Here is an 18,875-nt window from a genome sequence, read left to right on the forward strand (position 1 = left end):
CTGAAGCGAGCGATCACGAAACCAACTGTCTGGAGAAGCCCCGGCGCATCAGCCACCGGCCGTAATCCTGCGTGCCGCGCGCGCGGCGGCGGCACACGGTTACAGGCACGACGAGAAAGGGGATCCGGCGGTGTGGCCCGCGCGATCTGTAGCCGGCTTTGCCCGCATCCGGGGGAGGCGCCAGCCCGCCCGCCCGCCGGTGGCGTCGTCGCGTCCCGCTCCTTTCCCCCGCCGCGCGGCGCACGGAGGGAGAGACCAGCTCGCTCCAGGACGCGCGCCGCGGCCCTTGGCCCTCGTCAGGAGCCAGGGCCGTTTGCGCGCGGCCGGCCGGCCGGGGGAGGCACGGCCAGGCGAGGCCGCCGCGGGCTAGAAGCGGCCTCTCCGCGCGCCCTCACCCGCCGCGCGCGCCCGCGACGCGTCCCACCTGGCCGTTGCGCTCCCCATGCGCCAACTCCCCCCACCGCGCGCGCGAGGCCACCACCCCCCCCCCCACCCCCCCCCCCCCGGCCCCGCCCCGCCCCCACCCGGTCAGTCACCCACCCGACCGTGCCCCGGCCCCCCTTCCACGCTCCCACCAGAGCTCGAGCTCGCCGCCGGTAGCTCGGTGAATTGTAAATTGGCCTGCCTGCCTAGCTCGCCGCATCAACCGATTTCTTTGCTGCAAAAGTGATGGACGAATATCCATGACTAGCTGCCAGGCTCTCCCAATATACTACCAGGCCGCTAGCGCTCCAAGGATTCCCTTTTAGGGCTTTGGAACCCCCACTGCTCGCTAGAATAATGCTGCTCGCCATCGTCTGGAGTAGGCTAGTGGTTTTGCGGTGACCTTTTTTCTGCCGTCCCGGCGGCGCTTTTTTCCTCAGTGGCCGAGTTCACTCGACTGGGGGAGGTTGCTTGCCCGGTTGATTGGCTGCTAAGCTAGAGAGAGACCAGCTGTGGCTGTGGGTGCCCTGATTGAAAGAGATACTCGGATAAGATTCAGTAATCATAGAGGCTCCTAGTATATTGCAGGGAGGAGCCATGCATGAAACTGGCGATTAAGATTTTTTCTCTCGATCGGTTGCACTCCCGATGAGATGATGCCTTTTACTAATATCTGGCTCGCCCCCATGACCCTGTCTGAATAAAGAAGCCAGGCGCAGCATGATCAGCCGCCCCTCGACCGTGCAAGTGGAAGAGGCAGAGATTCAGTTCTCCTGCTTCAGCAAGCAGCACTGTATGTGCAAATGCAGGCGCAGACATACAGCACGTATCCCACATTTGCGCATGCATATATGGGTGCATTCTTTGTGATCCCAAAAACTAGCGCATTATTATTTGCGATCCCAAAAACTAGTGCATTATTGTTTCCAATCAGCTAGTCACCACCAGAACACTTTTATAAATTTGTTTGAACACGGTTACACTTTCAAAGTTGCATAGATCCACGGGATATCTGCGAGAGATCCCATGCATCCAGCAGACCTGCAGCAACGACATAGCCCGATTGGGCAAACATGCAGGGCGCCTCTTGGTGCTTTCAAGCAGCATGGAGCTGGCCGTTGACAGATGGAGCAGCAGCGGCGGGACGTGGAGTCCTGCATGGTCGCCAAGGCAAGCGTGTAGTGTACCACAGCCACCAGCAACGCTAGGTGCCTGCCTCTTCACGTGCCTGCGTCCTAGCTTGCGAGGGAGGGAGGGAGCTAGCTAGCTGGTTAGCTGCTCCCTGGCCTGGGCGGTCGGCCGGACCAACCGCGCGCGCGGCCCTTCCCGCATCTGAGGAGGCGCGCGCGCCGGCGGCCGGCCGGCGCCTGCTCGTCGTCGACGGCGACAGCGCGGCGTACGTGCCGGGGAGCACGTGGCCGGTAATCGCAGGGGAACGTGCGTCACACACTCGGGCGAGCGCTTCGAGCCGCTTGTGTGGTTGGTTAGCTGGCCGATAGGGACGAAGAGGGGGTGTAGAGGAGCTCAGCGCACGGCACGTACGGTTGCCAGCGACGGAAACCTGATCGGCATCGGCCGTGGCGCACGGCGGGAGAGAGACACCGGCGGGGGTAGGGATGGCTCTCCGGCGATGCCGACGTGGTTTGGAACCGTGCGCTCCCTCCTCGCTCAAAGATTACGCTGTTGATGTGATAGCTGGATTGATCGAGACATATGTCGAACTAGCTAGAGGACGGCAACAGTTTTAGATATATTTCCTCTGCAATATTCTATAGCTGATTAGTATTTTTGAAAGGAGTATATATTGAGGTAGAAATGTATCTGAGTAGATTTCATAAAACTATAGTGTCAAAACTACATCATCATCATTATGATTATGATTATGATGATCATCATCATCACCATCATCATCATCAGAAAGTGTCGCAAAACGTGCCGTAAAACTGTACTTATGTTCCCATTCTGTAACACCAATTGCCATTAGGATATAATAGAGGAGTTTCATCTATCAGCCAAAGTTTGAGGCTAAATGTAAGTGAGGCTGATAATCCTAATTTTACTAGCGGTTGTTGGGAATGTTACTTGCAATAATTCATAGCTAGATCCAGAGCTTTGACATTGCTCTAGATTTGGGTGCATAACATATGCCATGGGACTAGGATATATATAAAGCTCGTGCTACAGGGAGAGATGTGGTTTTTGCACTGATGGTACTTGGTGATAGCCATGAAAAGAAATTGAGTGAATTGCATGAAACACCACATTTCCAAGTCATATTTTCACGTTGCGCCACATTTAATAATTAAGCACTTCTTGCATACTACACCAGGTTAGCTTAAAAATCCTCACTTTGGACCACCTTTTAGCAAAAGACAACCTGGATGCCTGGGGCCCATGTAAGCCACACAAAAGATTTGATTTGCGACATGGTTTTTGGCTTACAAAATAGAACAGTTGACAAATCATAGAAAACCCAAAAAAAGACATTTTTTCATCATTGTCTTGAAATATTGTGATGTCAAATTGTCAAGTACCTCGTTTGATGTATTATGGTTTCTAACATCTTTTTTAATCTCAAATCTTTGCATGTCCATGCCATACATACCCCTACGTACCATGACCTGCCGTAACCCCCATGGCACACTCTCTAGTCATGTGGCTGGCATATGGGCCAACGTACGTTGCTCCATCCAATTCAACTCTAGAAGGTTGCTCAAAGTGAGAATTATTGAGCTAGAAACTGGTGCAATGTGCAACGAAAACGTGGTGCAAGGTGACAATATAACTGAAAAAAGGTGGCGTTTTATACAATTCACTCAAAGAGATTACGGTGACCAAAGGAAACTTATTACTACGTGCGCTGATGCATGAGTGGAGAAGAGTAGTCCTGCGGAAACTATCAATGTGACGCCCAAGAGGATTTCAAAGAGGGAAGCATTGGAGAAATCAGCATGCAAGGCGCCCGTGCTTGCACATACATACCTTACTAAGTCTGGTGACAAGAACGGAGGAGGAAGGACGACAAAGAACCCTCGCACTGTCAAGAGATTTGCTGGAAAAAAGGCATGGATATTTTCTTCGCGCACTTTGGAAAAGGAAGCACACAGTCGCCTCTTTCCGTACGAAATTCGCGCGCCTCTAAAGTTGTTCAGCAGACTTGTCCAGACCAGCAGTGCTCCCCGTCTGCCACGGCTTCCGCACCTTTGAGGGCGTTCGTCCTGTCCTCCCCGGCGCCGTGGCACGTCTGCTTGCTCCCGTGCTTTCCACGTCCCCTCCCCCCACTGCCGCGGCGTCCGTCGTCGGTCTCACGGTGGGGTGAGCCGCGCGCACGTACGGTCCCAGGTAAAACCCCGCTCGGTAACCGGTCACCCCGTCCTTCCATCCCATTTTCTGCGGGCGCGGAGACCGGCGTCCCGCGGCCCTTGGGCGCGCGGCAAGGCCAGGCGGCCGGGGCGACCGCGTCCGCGCACATGGTTTAGGCATGCAGGCAGGCGACAGGCGCGACGACGACCCGCGCGCGTGCCGCCGCCGCGGGCGTGGAGCCCCCAGCGACCCAGCAGCCAGGAGGGAGGCGGCCTGCATCTGCCTGCGGCGGGCACAGTACAGTGCCGCTGCGCACCGGCCGCCACTTCGCAGCCGCGGAGACCCGGCGTCCCAGCCCTTGGCGCCCCCGGCAAGGGCATGGTTGCCCTACGCCGCGTGCCCGCCCGGCCGCCCGGGGTGCTGTGGGACGCGTATATAAGCTAAGCCGCGGGTTGGCAGCGAGAGGCTGCAGATTCCAGATCGGATTCCCCTGCGGGTTAAAGAAGTCGCAGGCCACTTGGTGGGTGGGTGGGTGGGTGTCCGGGCGATGCGCGCGCTAGCTGCGCGGCCGGGTCCGCGGTTTCACCGTGACCTCGGCGGCATCATATCTTTGGCGCTTTCCGCCGCGCGCCGACGGCTGCCGGGCCGGCGCGGTGGCCATGAACCAGAATGATTCGGGGCTCGAGCCCAGCTCCTCTCTCCCGGGCAGGGGTGGCCGGCCGGCCGCGGAGCTGAGACCGCTAACAGGCAAGGGCATGTGCGCGGGTAGTGGCGGCGACCGGCGAGGTGTCGCGCCGGGATCGGACGGTCGGTTGCTGTACCGGTAGATCGGAGTAGGCTTTGCGTTGCTTGCGGATACGAATCCAACGCTGGCTGAATCATGGCCGGGCTCGCGTTCGCGTACGTGCGCTACGCTAGCTGCTAACACGGGAAGCGATGCAACGTACTGGATCTCGATGTTCATCGCCTTGTCCCAAGGGTTCCCGCTTCCATTTTTTCTTTTCGAGAGACAGGGGTTCGTTCCCGCTTCCGATGCATCGGTGCGCTCGTCGTCTGTGGATGTCAGCTCGGTGCAGATGCACCCTTGTCGGTTTCATGATGATCGTATACATACAAAGAGGATTAGTTTTCGGGACTCGATGCAACCATGGTGACGCTCAGGTCAGGTGGAGGTCAGACCGAGTGAAACCACCCCATCAGGGGTGGACACGTCAGGGATCTGCGTAGGCCATGTCACGTGCCGACGTGCCGGCAGCTTCATACAGTATTCGGCGCCGAGTATCTTGACCCCAAGATGCAGGGGTATCCGGTGGTGCTGCATCTGCATGCATGCATGGATCGCGGAACGAGAGAGCTTGCTGCGTGTTGATGCCAAGATTCCTGGGTTGATCGGTTCACTGGTCAAGCATATTGCTACCTTTTCTCCGTGGGTGGGTCAACAACGGACGCGATGGAAAGAGAGACAACTCCTCCGAGTGCATGGAACCTGCTGTCTAAATTGGATCAAACAGACGCCACCCTCAACTGGATCTGTTGTCTAAGTTGGATCAAATATAGTGTAGGGCTCCCTGTGGACGGATATTGTTATCTGCCACTGAAAAATAATACTACTGTTATCCTTAAAATAAACCCAAGAAGATATGAGCTCCCTTGCAAGTAAAGGATCCGAACCCGAGTGTGGCCAACTGAGCCATGATAAGTTTTCTTTAAAAAAAATTAATATGTACTAATGTCAACCTATACTTAATTCAGGAATGGTTTCGAAAGAACAAAACTACGTCATTATTGAAAACAAAAACCCTCGGTTCCAAGATAATCATGCTGCCAGCTAGTTTGAAGAACAATACTTGCCCGGTGACAAGAAGCGGGAAATATCTTGGAATTCTAGCTGGGGCTTAACCTGAAATATCCAACTCCCGGGCTCCGTTTGTGGTTGGGGAAAGTTTGGATGATTAGATGCATTATACATAGGTGGACATCCTAAACAGAATTTTTTAAGATAATTATACTTTGCTATTACTGGCAGAATTACTATAAAAATAAGACTTATAGCTAATAATTATAATTATCTATCCCTGCTCTCTTTCATCTATTAAATATTCTTTCATCTATTAAATATTCTAACGTACAATACTCTAAAGATACATACTCAGTTAGTTAGTAACAATACTTTTCACTTTGTATCACACCTCTATACGTATTTGATATGTATTTAATTGAACCATCTATTTATACTACGTGAACAATATAAAAATTGGTATTCTTATATCTTCCCCGTACATGACACGCACTATGGGTAGTATTTTTACAAAAGCAATAACATAAATAATATATTGATGCACTTTAAGATTTTGTTATAATTATATAACTTAGATTCAGATTTAGAAGTTACTTTAACTTTTAATAGTAACATAATTAGATAATTTATATACAAACTTAGAGGGTTATTTGACATTATTTTTATGATATATAGCATATGTGGGTAATTTGCATGAAGATTAGGGGGTTACTTTAGATTATTTTTTATAATAGCAGAGGTGGGTAATTTAGATACATGTTTAGGGGCTACTTTAGCCTATTTTCATAATGGCAGAGGTGGGTAATTTATTAGAAAAGATGACAGATCCCATGGCTATTATGATTAGAATTCTCGGATTAATTGCTGGATGTTTATATTTTTTTTATGAGAATTTCTAGCATTTCTCTATTTCTTTAGAGTGCCCACCTAGAATCCTAGGTGGCTTCATGTGGAGACTTCAAAAGGAGCCTCCAATTAGTAATAATAAGATATTAGAATCGGTTGAAATTTACAAATTTTACACAAAATAGTACAATCCAGTAGGAATTTTTAAGTTTGTGTGTTTCAGGAGGGATAGCTCTTTGTTATTCTAAGACCAGCAAAATGACTCTTATTACTTTAGATAATTATTCTCTAGGGCAAATTATTTTATCTCTTAGCAGTCTAAAAAAATTGATATTTTCACTAAAATATTATAAATGTTTCTTGATGTGTAACCTGTCCTCCTAGGTTTGGGCTTCTGACGCAACATGGAAGTTCGTATTTTCTGCTAATATTTTTTTTCAATGGTGGACAGGCTAGACAACATGATCATCAACAGCAAGGCACCTAGGTGACTTCGTGAATCTGAATATTTGTTGGCCTAATCTTTCGAACGCGTCCCTAGGTGTAGGACATGCATCATAAATTCTTAAGGGTGAGTGTATGCGCGCGAGTTTTTGCAGGCGTTTGTGTCTCTACAATGTCTTAAAAATTTGTCACACTTCTGTGACCTTCTACCCTCGTAGTTCTTCGATAGATGAAATCATTTTATTTGATATTACTTAAGTAAAATATTGACACTTTCTCTAAAATATTATAACACTTTACCTTGATGTTTTAACAGTAAACACATCGATATTTAGAAAAATATGACGACACCCATAATTCTTCTATAGAGGAAATTTGATATCTTGGGTACCACGGTGCAAGCTGAAATGCCTATTTATGCGAATAATAAGTACACACAGCGATATCATGTCTTTTCTGGGTTGGAACACAAGGTAGAAGGCCAGTAGTATTACAATGTAAACAAGAATCAGGAGACCAACAATTTTTGTGGCGTTGAAGAGTACTACCCAAAGTGCCAAGCGTTAGTGGAGAGTGCTAGCTAGGACTAGCAGAGAACATGTGGCGCACACTGGCTTCTGAGGCGCCGCGCCCGTGTATATATACGCCGCTCGTGCCTGCCTAGCTTCCGCAGGCACCAATACGAGCCTCTTCCAGGCCAGCCACTGCTACTCCATCACCAGCAGCAGCAGGCAGCAGAGCGCAGCAAGCAACACCAACACCACCTCTCCTCCTGCCATGGCCGCCTCTGTCGAGCCGCGGCAGCAGTTCGGCCGCCTGGAGCCGGTGCGCGGCGGCGCCACGAACGGCGCCAAGGCGTACCCTCCTCCGGCGAGCCACATCCCTCGCCGCGCTGACTCGCCCGTGCGCGGCTGCGGCTTCCCTCCCCTCGTCTCGCCGCCCCGCGGCCGGACCGACGACGCGTCGGACGACGAGTACGACGAGCAGGAGGACTGGCGCGAGCTCTACGGCTCGCACCTGCAGCTGGAGGTGGAGCCCGCGGTGCACGACGCGCGCGACGAGGGCACCGCCGATGCCTGGGTCGAGCGCAACCCGTCCCTCATCCGGCTCACGGGGAAGCACCCGCTCAACTGCGAGCCCCCGCTGGCACGCCTCATGCACCACGGCTTCATCACCCCGGCGCCGCTCCACTACGTGCGCAACCACGGCGCCGTGCCGCGCGGGGACTGGGCGACGTGGACCGTCGAGGTGACGGGTCTCGTGAAGCGCCCCGCCCGGCTCACCATGGAGGAGCTCGCCCGCGACTTCCCCGCCGTCGAGGTCCCCGTGACGCTCGCCTGCGCGGGCAACCGGCGCAAGGAGCAGAACATGGTGCAGCAGACGGTGGGCTTCAACTGGGGCCCCGCCGGCGTGTCCACCTCCGTGTGGCGCGGCGCGCGCCTCCGCGACGTGCTCCGCCGGTGCGGCATCATGCCCCGCAGGGGCGGCGCCCTCAACGTCTGCTTCGAGGGCGCCGAGGACCTCCCCGGCGGCGGCGGGTCCAAGTACGGCACCAGCGTCACGCGCGAGTGGGCGCTGGACCCGTCCCGGGACATCATGCTCGCCTACATGCAGAACGGCGAGCCGCTGCTGCCGGACCACGGCTTCCCCGTGCGCGTCATCATCCCCGGCTGCATCGGCGGGCGCATGGTCAAGTGGCTCAAGCGCATCATCGTCACCCCCGCCGAGTCCGACAACTACTACCATTACAAGGACAACCGCGTCCTGCCGTCGCACGTCGACGCCGAGCTCGCCAATGCCGAAGGTAACCAAAAAAATCATGGAAGCACGAGGCATCTGCACCAGCAATCCTGCATCAGATTTCGAACATTTTCGATCTCTGCTGGTTGAAACGATCCGATGGCTGAACATTTCTCTTGTGATCATTGCAAAAATGCGCAGCGTGGTGGTACAAGCCGGAGTACATCATCAACGAGCTCAACATCAACTCGGTGATCACGACGCCGGGGCACGACGAGATCCTGCCCATCAACGGCGTCACCACGCAGCGGGGCTACACCATGAAAGGATACGCCTACTCCGGTAAGGCCTACTACACGCCGGGAACCCCTGACTTTTCTTTCTTTTTGACTGTGACTTTGCTTAGTTATCTGGGTATACGAATAAGAAACTTGGCGACGTGTTTTCATATTCGTGGCGGTGCCGTGACACGGCTTACATACAGGACTACTTCCATTTAGACGCAAGCTAGCATAGACATAGCGAACAAGTAATTAAGTCGATGCACCTTAAACTAGCTAGCTTGTTAAAATTGCCATATTCTTAATTCGAGAAAAATAATCTGACTTAGATTTTCAGAAAAATAATCTGACTTAGGAAATACGACTAGTGGTGCCATGAAGAGACATTCCTGAAGAAGGCCTTTCCATTCTATTTTTTTCAAAAAAAGGGAACATTTTTAAATTCCACCTGGCACGATAAGCAGCTTTAAAACTTTTGACAACTTACAAACACTTTTTTGTCGTGCCTGCAACTCAAGTAAGCAGTCCCTGGTGTAAAAATCTGAAGATCGACAGCCAATGGTAGCACTACCAAGATCCAATTAATAATTGTTAAACTGTCGACATCACATCTCCCAAACCACAAAGTTTGATTCTTTCACGAAGGTTAGCAATAAGGAATCTAACAAGGCATACATGACGTAGCAAGAAACGCACTTTTAATTTGGTGTCACTGAACTTTTGACTGTTGAGGAAGTTCAGATGACCAAGGGCACTGAGCGAGGATACTCAAATCACTACTCAACCAGCAACTTGCAAACAAGTAGGACCCGTTCATGATTATACGACTTCACTAGCACAGGTTCAATGACTAGAAGTAGTAGCTTGGAAACCGGGTGCTGGGAAACCATGAACAAGTTGATAGTTTGGTGTGCCCAGCATGTGCACTTTTCTGCTGCACAAAGCGTGCATGCATGAAGCCGTGTTGGCACTTCGTTGCCTCCAAAAGCTGCTCAGCTGAACACATCCAAAAAAAAAAATTGTTGCTTCTGCAGTAGTCAAAGAGGCTGCTGTTGAGTTATGTGTTGAAGGAAAAACAAACAATAAAGCTGTCGCTGTGTGTCTGCTTTGTCGGCTCATGTGGGCTGTGGCAACAGGAACATGTATAGGTTGCACCTGGTGCCGGTTGGGAAACATTTGACAAGTCCACTCGTGGTCGAAAAGAGCCGCGATCTTAGCGGCCAATCGCAGCTAAAAGAAAGATCCTTGTGTCCATCAGAACTGCAATGACCAACCATTTTTACCTGTCCTGGCAGTAAAAGAAACTTACTGTTTGTGGTAAAAAAGTGACGGGGTCAGGGTAGAAGGTGAGCTGAGCCTGACTGACTTTTGTGTGTTTTGGGACGTAGGTGGCGGCAAGAAGGTGACACGGGTGGAGGTGACGCTGGACGGCGGCGAGACATGGCTGGTGTGCGACCTCGACCACCCGGAGAAACCCAACAAGTACGGCAAGTACTGGTGCTGGTGCTTCTGGTCCGTGGAGGTCGAGGTGCTTGACCTCCTCGGCGCCAAGGAGATCGCCGTCCGGGCCTGGGACCAGTCGCTCAACACCCAGCCCGAGAAGCTCATCTGGAACCTCATGGTACGAACTTTGCCATTGGCATGCTGCAGCAGCTCCCCTTGCATCAGGGCATGGCGCTCTGATAGTTTCTGGTGCATGTGGATTCTGATGGTTGTTCTCTGATGGATGGATCTTGTTTCCGCAGGGGATGATGAACAACTGCTGGTTCAAGGTGAAGGTGAACGTGTGCCGGCCGCACAGGGGCGAGATCGGGCTGGTGTTCGAGCACCCGACGCAGCCGGGCAACCAGGCGGGCGGGTGGATGGCGCGGCAGAAGCACTTGGAGACGGCGGAGGCCGCGGCGCCGGGGCTCAAGCGCAGCACCTCCACGCCCTTCCTCAACACCACCGACGGCAAGCAGTTCACCATGTCGGAGGTGCGCAAGCACGCGTCGCAGGAGTCGGCGTGGATCGTCGTGCACGGCCACGTCTACGACTGCACCAAGTTCCTCAAGGACCACCCCGGCGGCGCCGACAGCATCCTCATCAACGCCGGCACCGACTGCACGGAGGAGTTCGACGCCATCCACTCCGACAAGGCCAAGGCGCTCCTCGACACCTACCGCATCGGCGAGCTCATCACCACCGGCACCGGCTACAACTCCGACAACTCCGTCCACGGCGGGTCCGTGCTCTCCCACCTTGCGCCCATCCGCGAGGCCGCCAGGGCCCCCGCGCCCCTCGCGCTCTCCAACCCGCGCGAGAAGATCCACTGCCGCCTCGTCAGCAAGAAGGAGCTCTCCCGCGACGTCCGCCTCTTCCGCTTCGCCCTCCCGTCGTCCGACCAGGTGCTCGGCCTCCCCATCGGCAAGCACATCTTTGTCTGCGCCACCATTGAGGGGAAGCTCTGCATGCGAGCCTACACGCCGACGAGCATGGTGGACGAGATCGGCCACTTCGACCTCCTCGTGAAGATCTACTTCAAGAACGAGCACCCCAAGTTCCCCAACGGCGGCCTCATGACCCAGTACCTGGAGTCGCTCCCGATCGGCTCCTACATCGACGTCAAGGGGCCTCTGGGCCACGTCGAGTACACCGGCCGCGGCAACTTCGTGATCAACGGCAAGCAGCGCCACGCGAAGCGCCTCGCCATGATCGCCGGCGGAAGCGGGATCACGCCGATGTACCAGGTCATCCAGGCGGTGCTGCGCGACCAGCCGGAGGACGAGACGGAGATGCACCTCGTGTACGCCAACCGGACGGAGGACGACATCCTCCTCCGCGACGAGTTGGACCGGTGGGCGGCCGACTACCCGGACAGGCTCAAGGTATGGTACGTGATCGATCAGGTGAAGCGCCCGGAGGAGGGGTGGAAGTACAGCGTCGGGTTCGTGACGGAGGCCGTCCTGCGGGAGCACGTGCCGGAGGGCAGCGACGACACGCTGGCCCTCGCCTGCGGGCCGCCGCCGATGATCAAGTTCGCTATCTCGCCGAACCTGGAGAAGATGAAGTACGACATGGCCAATTCTTTCATCGTCTTCTAAGACATCAGTACGTACTACCACACACCAGATGTATATGTATATAAAAAACTAGTCGAATTGCCAGCGTAAATTGCTTGAGAGATGGAGGGTTGTGGGATGAAGGGATTATAAGTTGTACACTTGTACTCTGCTCTAGCCAAGAATTATGAGACTAGAGCAGCACATAGGCCATGATCGCTTTGTCCTCAGAATGTGCAGCTCGTGAATTCTGAGGAGGCTGTTTATTTCTTCCTGTGTACTACTAGCATGTAACTATTGCTCTTAGCCTTCTGATGGAAATTATATCTGAATATGTTACTTTTTATTTAAGGCTGAATATGTATGTTAATTGTTTCAAGAAGAGAAACATGAGTTCAGCAAATTGCATTGTATTGTTTCTTTTCTTCTGTATTTTTTCTCTTCTTGCTTGCAGCTTCTTGTTTTTTGTTTCCATGAACAACCTTTTAAAGAGCGAGGAGTTCCTATAAGATGTAGTTCTTTTAATCCTCAGATCTGGATACAAGTTATAGTATCTGAACGCACGCCCAAACACACCCACCACACTCTACACATACACCAACACATACCCCCTAGAGCGCACGCTAGACCTATGACCTGTACCAATATACGTACACCTCTAATAAGAGATTCATGAAGATCCAAATCTAACATAATGACAATGCGATCTAACACATACTTCCTCCGTTCCAAATTGTAGGTTGTTTTGGCAAATCTAGATGTATAATTTTTGCTACGTATATAGACATAATGTTTATCTAGGTGCATAGCAAAATCTATATATATAAATTTGCCAAAACAACTTACAATTTAACGAAGGGAGTATATAGCATGGTACCATAGCACTTTTGAATTTGCCATACACACATTATTGTACAGTTTTATCCGAATAACCTTAACTTACACCCCAGGGGTTGGGCTATTCCCCAATCCCCAATACACAATTTTTCTTTTTGTATACAATGATGTTCCATTTACATGTGGGCCTATGCTCCACTTATTCATCCCTATATATACTGCAAGTTATTTATTTCCAATATACATTTCTGTAGGACTATATCGTATTATGCAATATTTCTCCTGTCGTTGCCGATCGAGCAGACGCAAATCAAAACCTTCTTATTGGTGGCAACGAACTCACGGCGCTACGGAACTTAGAAGACGACGAAAGAACTGGACCTGTGGTACTTCATCTTCTCAAGGTTCGGCGCGACAGCGTGCTGGATCATCGCCGGCGGCCCGCAGGCGAGCGCCAGCGCGTCTTCGCCGCCCTCCGGCACGTGTTCCCGCAGTATATTCTCCGTCACGAAGCCGACGCTGTACCCGCACCCCTCCTCCGGCCGCTTCACCTGGTCGACCACGTACCACACCTTGAGCCTGTCAGGGAACTCGGCCGCCCACCGGTCCAGCTCGCCGCGCAGGAGGATGTCCTCCTCCGTCCGGTTGGCGTACACGAGGTGCATCTCCGTCTCATCCTCCGGCTGGTCGCGCAGCACCGCCTGTATCACCTGGTACATCGGCGCGATCCCGCTCCCCCCGGCGACCATCGCGAGGCGGCGCACCCGCCGCGGCTCGCCGTTGATCAGGAACTCGCCGCGGCCGGTGTACTCGACGTGGCCGAGCGGCCCCTTGACGTCGATGTAGGAGCCCATCGGGAGGGACTCCAGGTATTGGGTCATAAGCCCGCCGTCGGGGAACTTCGGGTGCTCGTCCTTGAAGTACACCTTCACGAGGAGCTCGAAGTGGCCGACCTCGTCTGCCGCGCTCGTCGGCGTGTACGCCCGCGCGCACAGCTTCCCGTCGATGTCGGCGCACACTAGGATGTGCTTGCCGACCGGGAGGCCAAGCGCCTGGTCGGCCGACGGCAGGGCGAAGCGGAAGAGGCGGACGTCGCGGGAGAGCTCCTTCTTGTCGACGAGGCGGCAGGGGACCTTCTCGCGCGGGTTGGAGAGCGCAACGGTGGGCGCGGGGGGCTTGACGGCGCCGGGGATGGGGTCGAGGTGGGAGAGGCTGGACGCGCAGTGGATGGAGGCGTCGGAGCCGCGGCCTCTGTTGCCTGTCGTGACGAGCTCGCCGATGCGGTACGCGTCGAGGAGCGCCTTGGCCTTGTCGGAGTGGATGGCGTCGAACTCCTCCGTGCAGTCGGTGCCGGCGTTGATGAGGATGCTGTCGGCGCCGCCCGGGTGGTCCTTGAGGTACGCGGTGCAATCGTAGACGCTGCCGTGGACGACGATCCACGCCGAGACCCGCGACGCGTGCTCCCGGACCTCGGCCATGGTGAACCGCTTGCTGGCGCCAGCGGTGCTCGTGGTGGGCGGATCGGGCGTGCCGCGCTTGAGCGCCGTCGCGGCGGCCTCCGCCGCGTCGATGCGCTTCTGCCGCGCCATCCACCCGCCCGGCTGGTTGCCGGGCTGCGTCGGGTGCTCGAACACCAGCCCGATCTCCCCCTTACGCGGCTGGCACACGTTCACCTTCACCCTGAACCAGCAGTTGTTCATCATCCCCTGCCAGCACAATGCCACAATCCATGGCAGAGTATCATCAGAATCAACCAGAAAAACAGAGCGATCTGCCACTGCCAATAGATGACGGCTTCGTACCATGAGGTTCCAGACGAGCTTCTCGGGCTGGGTGTTGAGCGACTGGTCCCAGGCCCGGACGGCGATCTCCTTGGCGCCGAGGAGGTCAAGCACCTCGACCTCCACGGACCAGAAGCACCAGCACCAGTACTTGCCGTACTTGTTGGGCTTCTCCGGGTGGTCGAGGTCGCACACCAGCCATGTCTCGCCGCCGTCCAGCGTCACCTCCACCCGTGTCACCTTCTTGCCGCCACCTACACCACAGAAAACAGAGAAATCATCATGTAAATGTAATGGTGTAATGGCGGTCGCTTCTTCAGTCCAGTTGATCTATTTGTTGGAAAATTGTTCCTTTGTCATTTCTGCTCAGTCCTTTTGCAGTAAAAGATGGGGATTAACGTTTTGTACTAGCCCCCAATCTGTCGTTAGATTAAAATCCGACACAACACGCTCACCTATCCTCTAGCTTAGAACCCCTGAATCTTGATTCAATTAATTCATATGCGCACCATCGTCTAACCATTTCCCAAGTGTGCCTTGTGACGGTGATACCCGGCTGGTTTCCTTTTTCTATAGTAGATCATTACTGAAGAAGTATAGGTGAATTGTGTCCACGTCTCATCAGATTAACTTTTTGGATTGAACTTGAACTGGTTGATGCGTACAATTCAATATGGTATCAAAACCAAATCTCTCGAGTTCGAATCAGACACGGTTAAACAAAATAATCATAGCCCGAGGTCCGCCCATAGCCCGCCTTGACTTGTGTCCAACAACACCTCATACCATTGCTAGACTAACATGCTTCCATGGCCTTCTGTCTCAAAAAAAAAAAACTCAAATAGGGGAAGACTTCCCTAGGCTTTACTCTAAGATGTCCTGTCTCAAATCCAGATTGGATAGATATTTTAATAACATCCTGAGTTCAACAATCTAATCGGTCCGCTGCAAGAATCTTGGTGTGGCTTTCCCACCAAATCAGGTGGGCACCTAAATTCTAATCCCCAACCCTAACCTGGGGCTTAGAATCGTGTCAAAGAGAAGAAAGATAGCTAGGCAGCTTGAGGTCACAATAGAGGATAACATCAACGAACCTTAAACTTGTTGCGTAGCATTTAATTAGTCCATTAAATTTTTAAAAATGTACACTAGAGTCCTAAATTTATTTTAGTGACACTCGAAGCATAAACTAGCCTATCAACCTGTACTTCCACACAGACTAATTAAAATTAATATAAAAATAAAGCTTATAGCTAATAATTATAATTATCTATCTCACGCCCTCTTTCATCTATTAAATATTTTAACACATACTCTAAAATACATATTTATCATTATCTAGTTGCAAAAGTACACCTCCATGTGTGTTTGATATATATTTAATTGAACCATTTATTTGTAAATTGGTATTCTTATCTCTTCCATCATACATGAATACATGGTGACACATATCGTGGATAGTATTTTTATATAAATAATAATTTATTAATATTGATAAAAATAGTAATTTGGAATTTTATATTGGTGCACTTTAATATTTTATTATAATTATATAATTTAGATTCAGATTTAGGGGCTACTTTAACTTTTAATAATGATATAATTGAATAATTTATATGCAAATTTATGGGGGTTGTTTGTATTATTTTTATAATACCATAGGTGGGTAATTTAGATACATGTTTAGGGGTTACTTTAGTCTATTTTTATAATGGTAGAAGTGGATAATTTATTAGAAAAGATAGCAGATCCAATATCTATATTATGATTAGAGTTGTTGGATTGATGGCAGGATTTTTTAATTTTTGTGAGAATTTTCAGGATTTCTCTATGTTTCTAGAGTGTCCACTTAGGATTTTAGGTGGCTTCACATGGAAGCTTCAAAAGAAGCTTCCAATTATTCCAATTACTAATAGTAAGATTTATTAGCCTATATGGCTTAAAAAAAAAGCTTGATATGCACTATGCATTAAAGTGTGACGTACGTAAGCATGTAATAATCGAGCATTGGGACATCTCAGGCTCGATGAAGAGTTACCACATACACAATTATTATTTTTAATTAAGGTGCTTTGGATCTCAAAGTATACACTTAACAGGTTTATGGATCTAGATGTCTACTTTGAAATGGTAGGTACCTAAATGGTACTGAACGTTAAGTTTGAACATCTGGTGCATGTTACTTAAAAAAAATTCTATGCGTTTTTTTTTGAACCGAAATTCTATACGTTCTGGATAGTGCAAACAGCATACAGCCACCGTCCACATATAAACCGCCTGTACTTCTGAAGAGAATATTTTGTAGTTTGTGATGATCTATGCATGACTCACAAGTATATTCTAACATGCTAGTAACGAGGAACAAAAGCTGCTGCAGGAATTGTAAAATGGTAGTGCAGTGTCGAATGCCGGGCTGTCGGCACCAAGAAACTAAAGGATCGATCATTCCTGCAGCCGAGATCTATCACACGCGACTCACCGGAGTAGGCGTACCCCTTCACGGTGTAGCCGCCCTGCGTGGTGACGCCGTCGACGGGCAGGATCTCGTCGTGCCCCGGCGTCGTGATCACCGAGTTGATGTTCATCTCGTTGATGACGTGCTCCGGCTTGTACCACCACCCTGCATTTCATCGAAACTCAGAGATTCAGTCAAGTGAAAAACAAGTCGATCGAAATAACCGTGTGACTTGCTTGGGAAAGTTGAGATTCTCGCCTTCCGCGTCGGCGAGCTCGGCGTCCACGTGGGACGGCAGGAAGCGGTTGTCGCGGTAATGGTAGTAGTTGTCGGACTCCACGGTGGTGACGACGATGCGGCGGAGCCACTTGACCATGCGGCCGGCCGTGCAGCCGGGGACGACCACGCGCACCGGGAAGCCGTGGTCCGGCAGCAGCGGCGCGCCGTTCTGCATGTAGGCGAGCATGACGTCCATGGTCGGGTCCATGGCCCACTCGCGCCGGATGCTGGTGCCATACGTGGTGCCGGCCCCGCCGCCGCCGGGGAGGCCGTCGGCGCCCTCGAAGCACACGTTGAGCGCGCCGCCGCTGCGCGGCACGATGCCGCACCGGCGCAGCACGTCGCGGAGGCGCGCGCCGCGCCACACGGAGGTGGACACGGCGGCGGGGCCCCAGTTGAAGCCCACCGTCTGCCGTACCATGTTCTGCTCCCCGCGCCGGTTGCTGGAGCAGACGAGCGTGACGGGGAGCTCCACGGCGGGGAAGTCCCGGACGAGCTGCTCCATGGTGAGCCGCGCGGGGCGGCGGACGAGGCCCGCCACCTCGACGGTCCACGCAGCCCAGTCCGCCCGCGGCACGGCGCCGTGGTTGCGCACGTAGTGCAGCGGCGCCGGGGTGATGAAGCCGTGGCGCATGAGGCGCGCCAGCGGCGGTTCGCAGTTGAGCGGGTGCTTCCCGGTGAGCCGGATGAGGGACGGGTTGCGCTCGACCCACGTGTCCGCGGTGCCCACGTCGCGCCGGTCGTGCGCCGCTGGCTCCACCTCCAGCTGAAGGTGCGAGCTGTAGAGCTCGCGCCAGTCCTGTTCGTCGTCGTCGTCTTCGTCCCACGGCTGCGACGGCGACGAGACAAGGGCAGTGATGCCACGGTCAGAGAGGCGCGGGGAAGGAGGGTACGCCCTGGTGCCGTTCATGAAAGCGTGCATCTGAGCGGAGCTCGGCTCGAGGCGGGCGAGATGCGTGGGTTCGACGGAAGCGGCCATGGTCATGATGCTTTCAGATGATGATGAGCTAGTGGTAGTGTGGGGAGGACTGGAGGAGTGATGCCTGCAGGAGAAGGCCGTCTGGGTGGCATATATATACACACTCCTGGAGAAGGCCGACGTGCTGCGTGCCTGGGCCCTTGGACAAATCAAACTCGTAAGAGAACACTCCCAAAAAAAAAATGATTTTTGAAGACACTCAGCACGCTACATGTCTTTCTACATAGGGCTCATTATGCCCAGATAATTCGGAGATGGCGAGGGTGGCCCTCATGTTAATGTCATCTCTACAGCGGGTTCTTCTTAAGAAATTCATCCGGAGAGAGTGTTCCATAAGCGGGTATTATAAGAAGTTGCTTGTGGGAACGTGGTTACCTTAAGCACTCGTGATAAAGAGCTGTCTTTGAAAATATGTACCTACATATGTAAGCAGTCATGATAAAGAAGCTGTCTTTGGAAATACCTGCATACTCCCTCCGTTTTAAATTATATGTTGTTTTGATATTTGTACGTGCATAATTTCTATTATACACCTAGATATACGCTACCTAGATACATAGCAAAAACTATGCACCTAGAAATGCCAACGGAAATCCAGTTCTACTATCGCGCGCCAGAGGGCTTTGTGGCGCGCGAGGTTACAGCTGAGATGCTGTCTGCCTGTCCAC

General features: G+C 52.3%; 2 protein-coding genes across 2 annotated transcripts; one reads left to right on the forward strand and one right to left on the reverse strand.

Annotated features, from left to right (window-relative positions):
* Positions 1-7,494: 7,494 nt before the first annotated feature.
* On the forward strand, positions 7,495-12,234 carry LOC112896561 (nitrate reductase [NADH]). The gene is made up of 4 exons (XM_025964575.1): positions 7,495-8,618; positions 8,756-8,896; positions 10,224-10,456; positions 10,581-12,234. The coding sequence occupies exons 1-4, from the start codon at positions 7,592-7,594 to the stop codon at positions 11,916-11,918; spliced, it is 2,739 nt and encodes a 912-aa protein (XP_025820360.1). The 5' UTR covers positions 7,495-7,591; the 3' UTR covers positions 11,919-12,234.
* Positions 12,235-12,739: 505 nt separating this feature from the next.
* LOC112898311 (nitrate reductase [NADH] 1-like) lies at positions 12,740-18,207 on the reverse strand. Its single transcript, XM_025966660.1, has 4 exons — positions 17,208-18,207; positions 16,974-17,114; positions 14,516-14,748; positions 12,740-14,419 (listed from the first exon to the last, which is right to left on the reverse strand). Exons 1-4 carry the CDS (start codon positions 18,205-18,207, stop codon positions 13,070-13,072), a joined length of 2,724 nt encoding a protein of 907 aa, XP_025822445.1. The 3' UTR covers positions 12,740-13,069.
* Between the last annotated feature and the right edge of the window lie 668 nt (positions 18,208-18,875).

This window comes from Panicum hallii, chromosome 6 (genome assembly GCF_002211085.1).
Source record: "Panicum hallii strain FIL2 chromosome 6, PHallii_v3.1, whole genome shotgun sequence".
NCBI lineage: Eukaryota > Viridiplantae > Streptophyta > Magnoliopsida > Poales > Poaceae > Panicum > Panicum hallii.

Bases quoted from the DNA above. Each gene is read 5' to 3' on its own strand.
- LOC112898311 (XM_025966660.1), bottom strand. From the start codon at position 18,207: ATGGCCGCTTCCGTCGAACCCACGCATCTCGCCCGCCTCGAGCCGAGC. The intron at 17,115-17,207 runs GCGAGAATCTCA...GATGAAATGCAG, and splicing joins CGAGCTCGCCGACGCGGAAG to GGTGGTGGTACAAGCCGGAG. The intron at 14,420-14,515 runs GTACGAAGCCGT...TTGTGCTGGCAG, and splicing joins AGCTCGTCTGGAACCTCATG to GGGATGATGAACAACTGCTG.
- LOC112896561 (XM_025964575.1), top strand. From the start codon at position 7,592: ATGGCCGCCTCTGTCGAGCCGCGGCAGCAGTTCGGCCGCCTGGAGCCG. The intron at 8,619-8,755 runs GTAACCAAAAAA...AAAAATGCGCAG, and splicing joins CGAGCTCGCCAATGCCGAAG to CGTGGTGGTACAAGCCGGAG. The intron at 10,457-10,580 runs GTACGAACTTTG...TTGTTTCCGCAG, and splicing joins AGCTCATCTGGAACCTCATG to GGGATGATGAACAACTGCTG.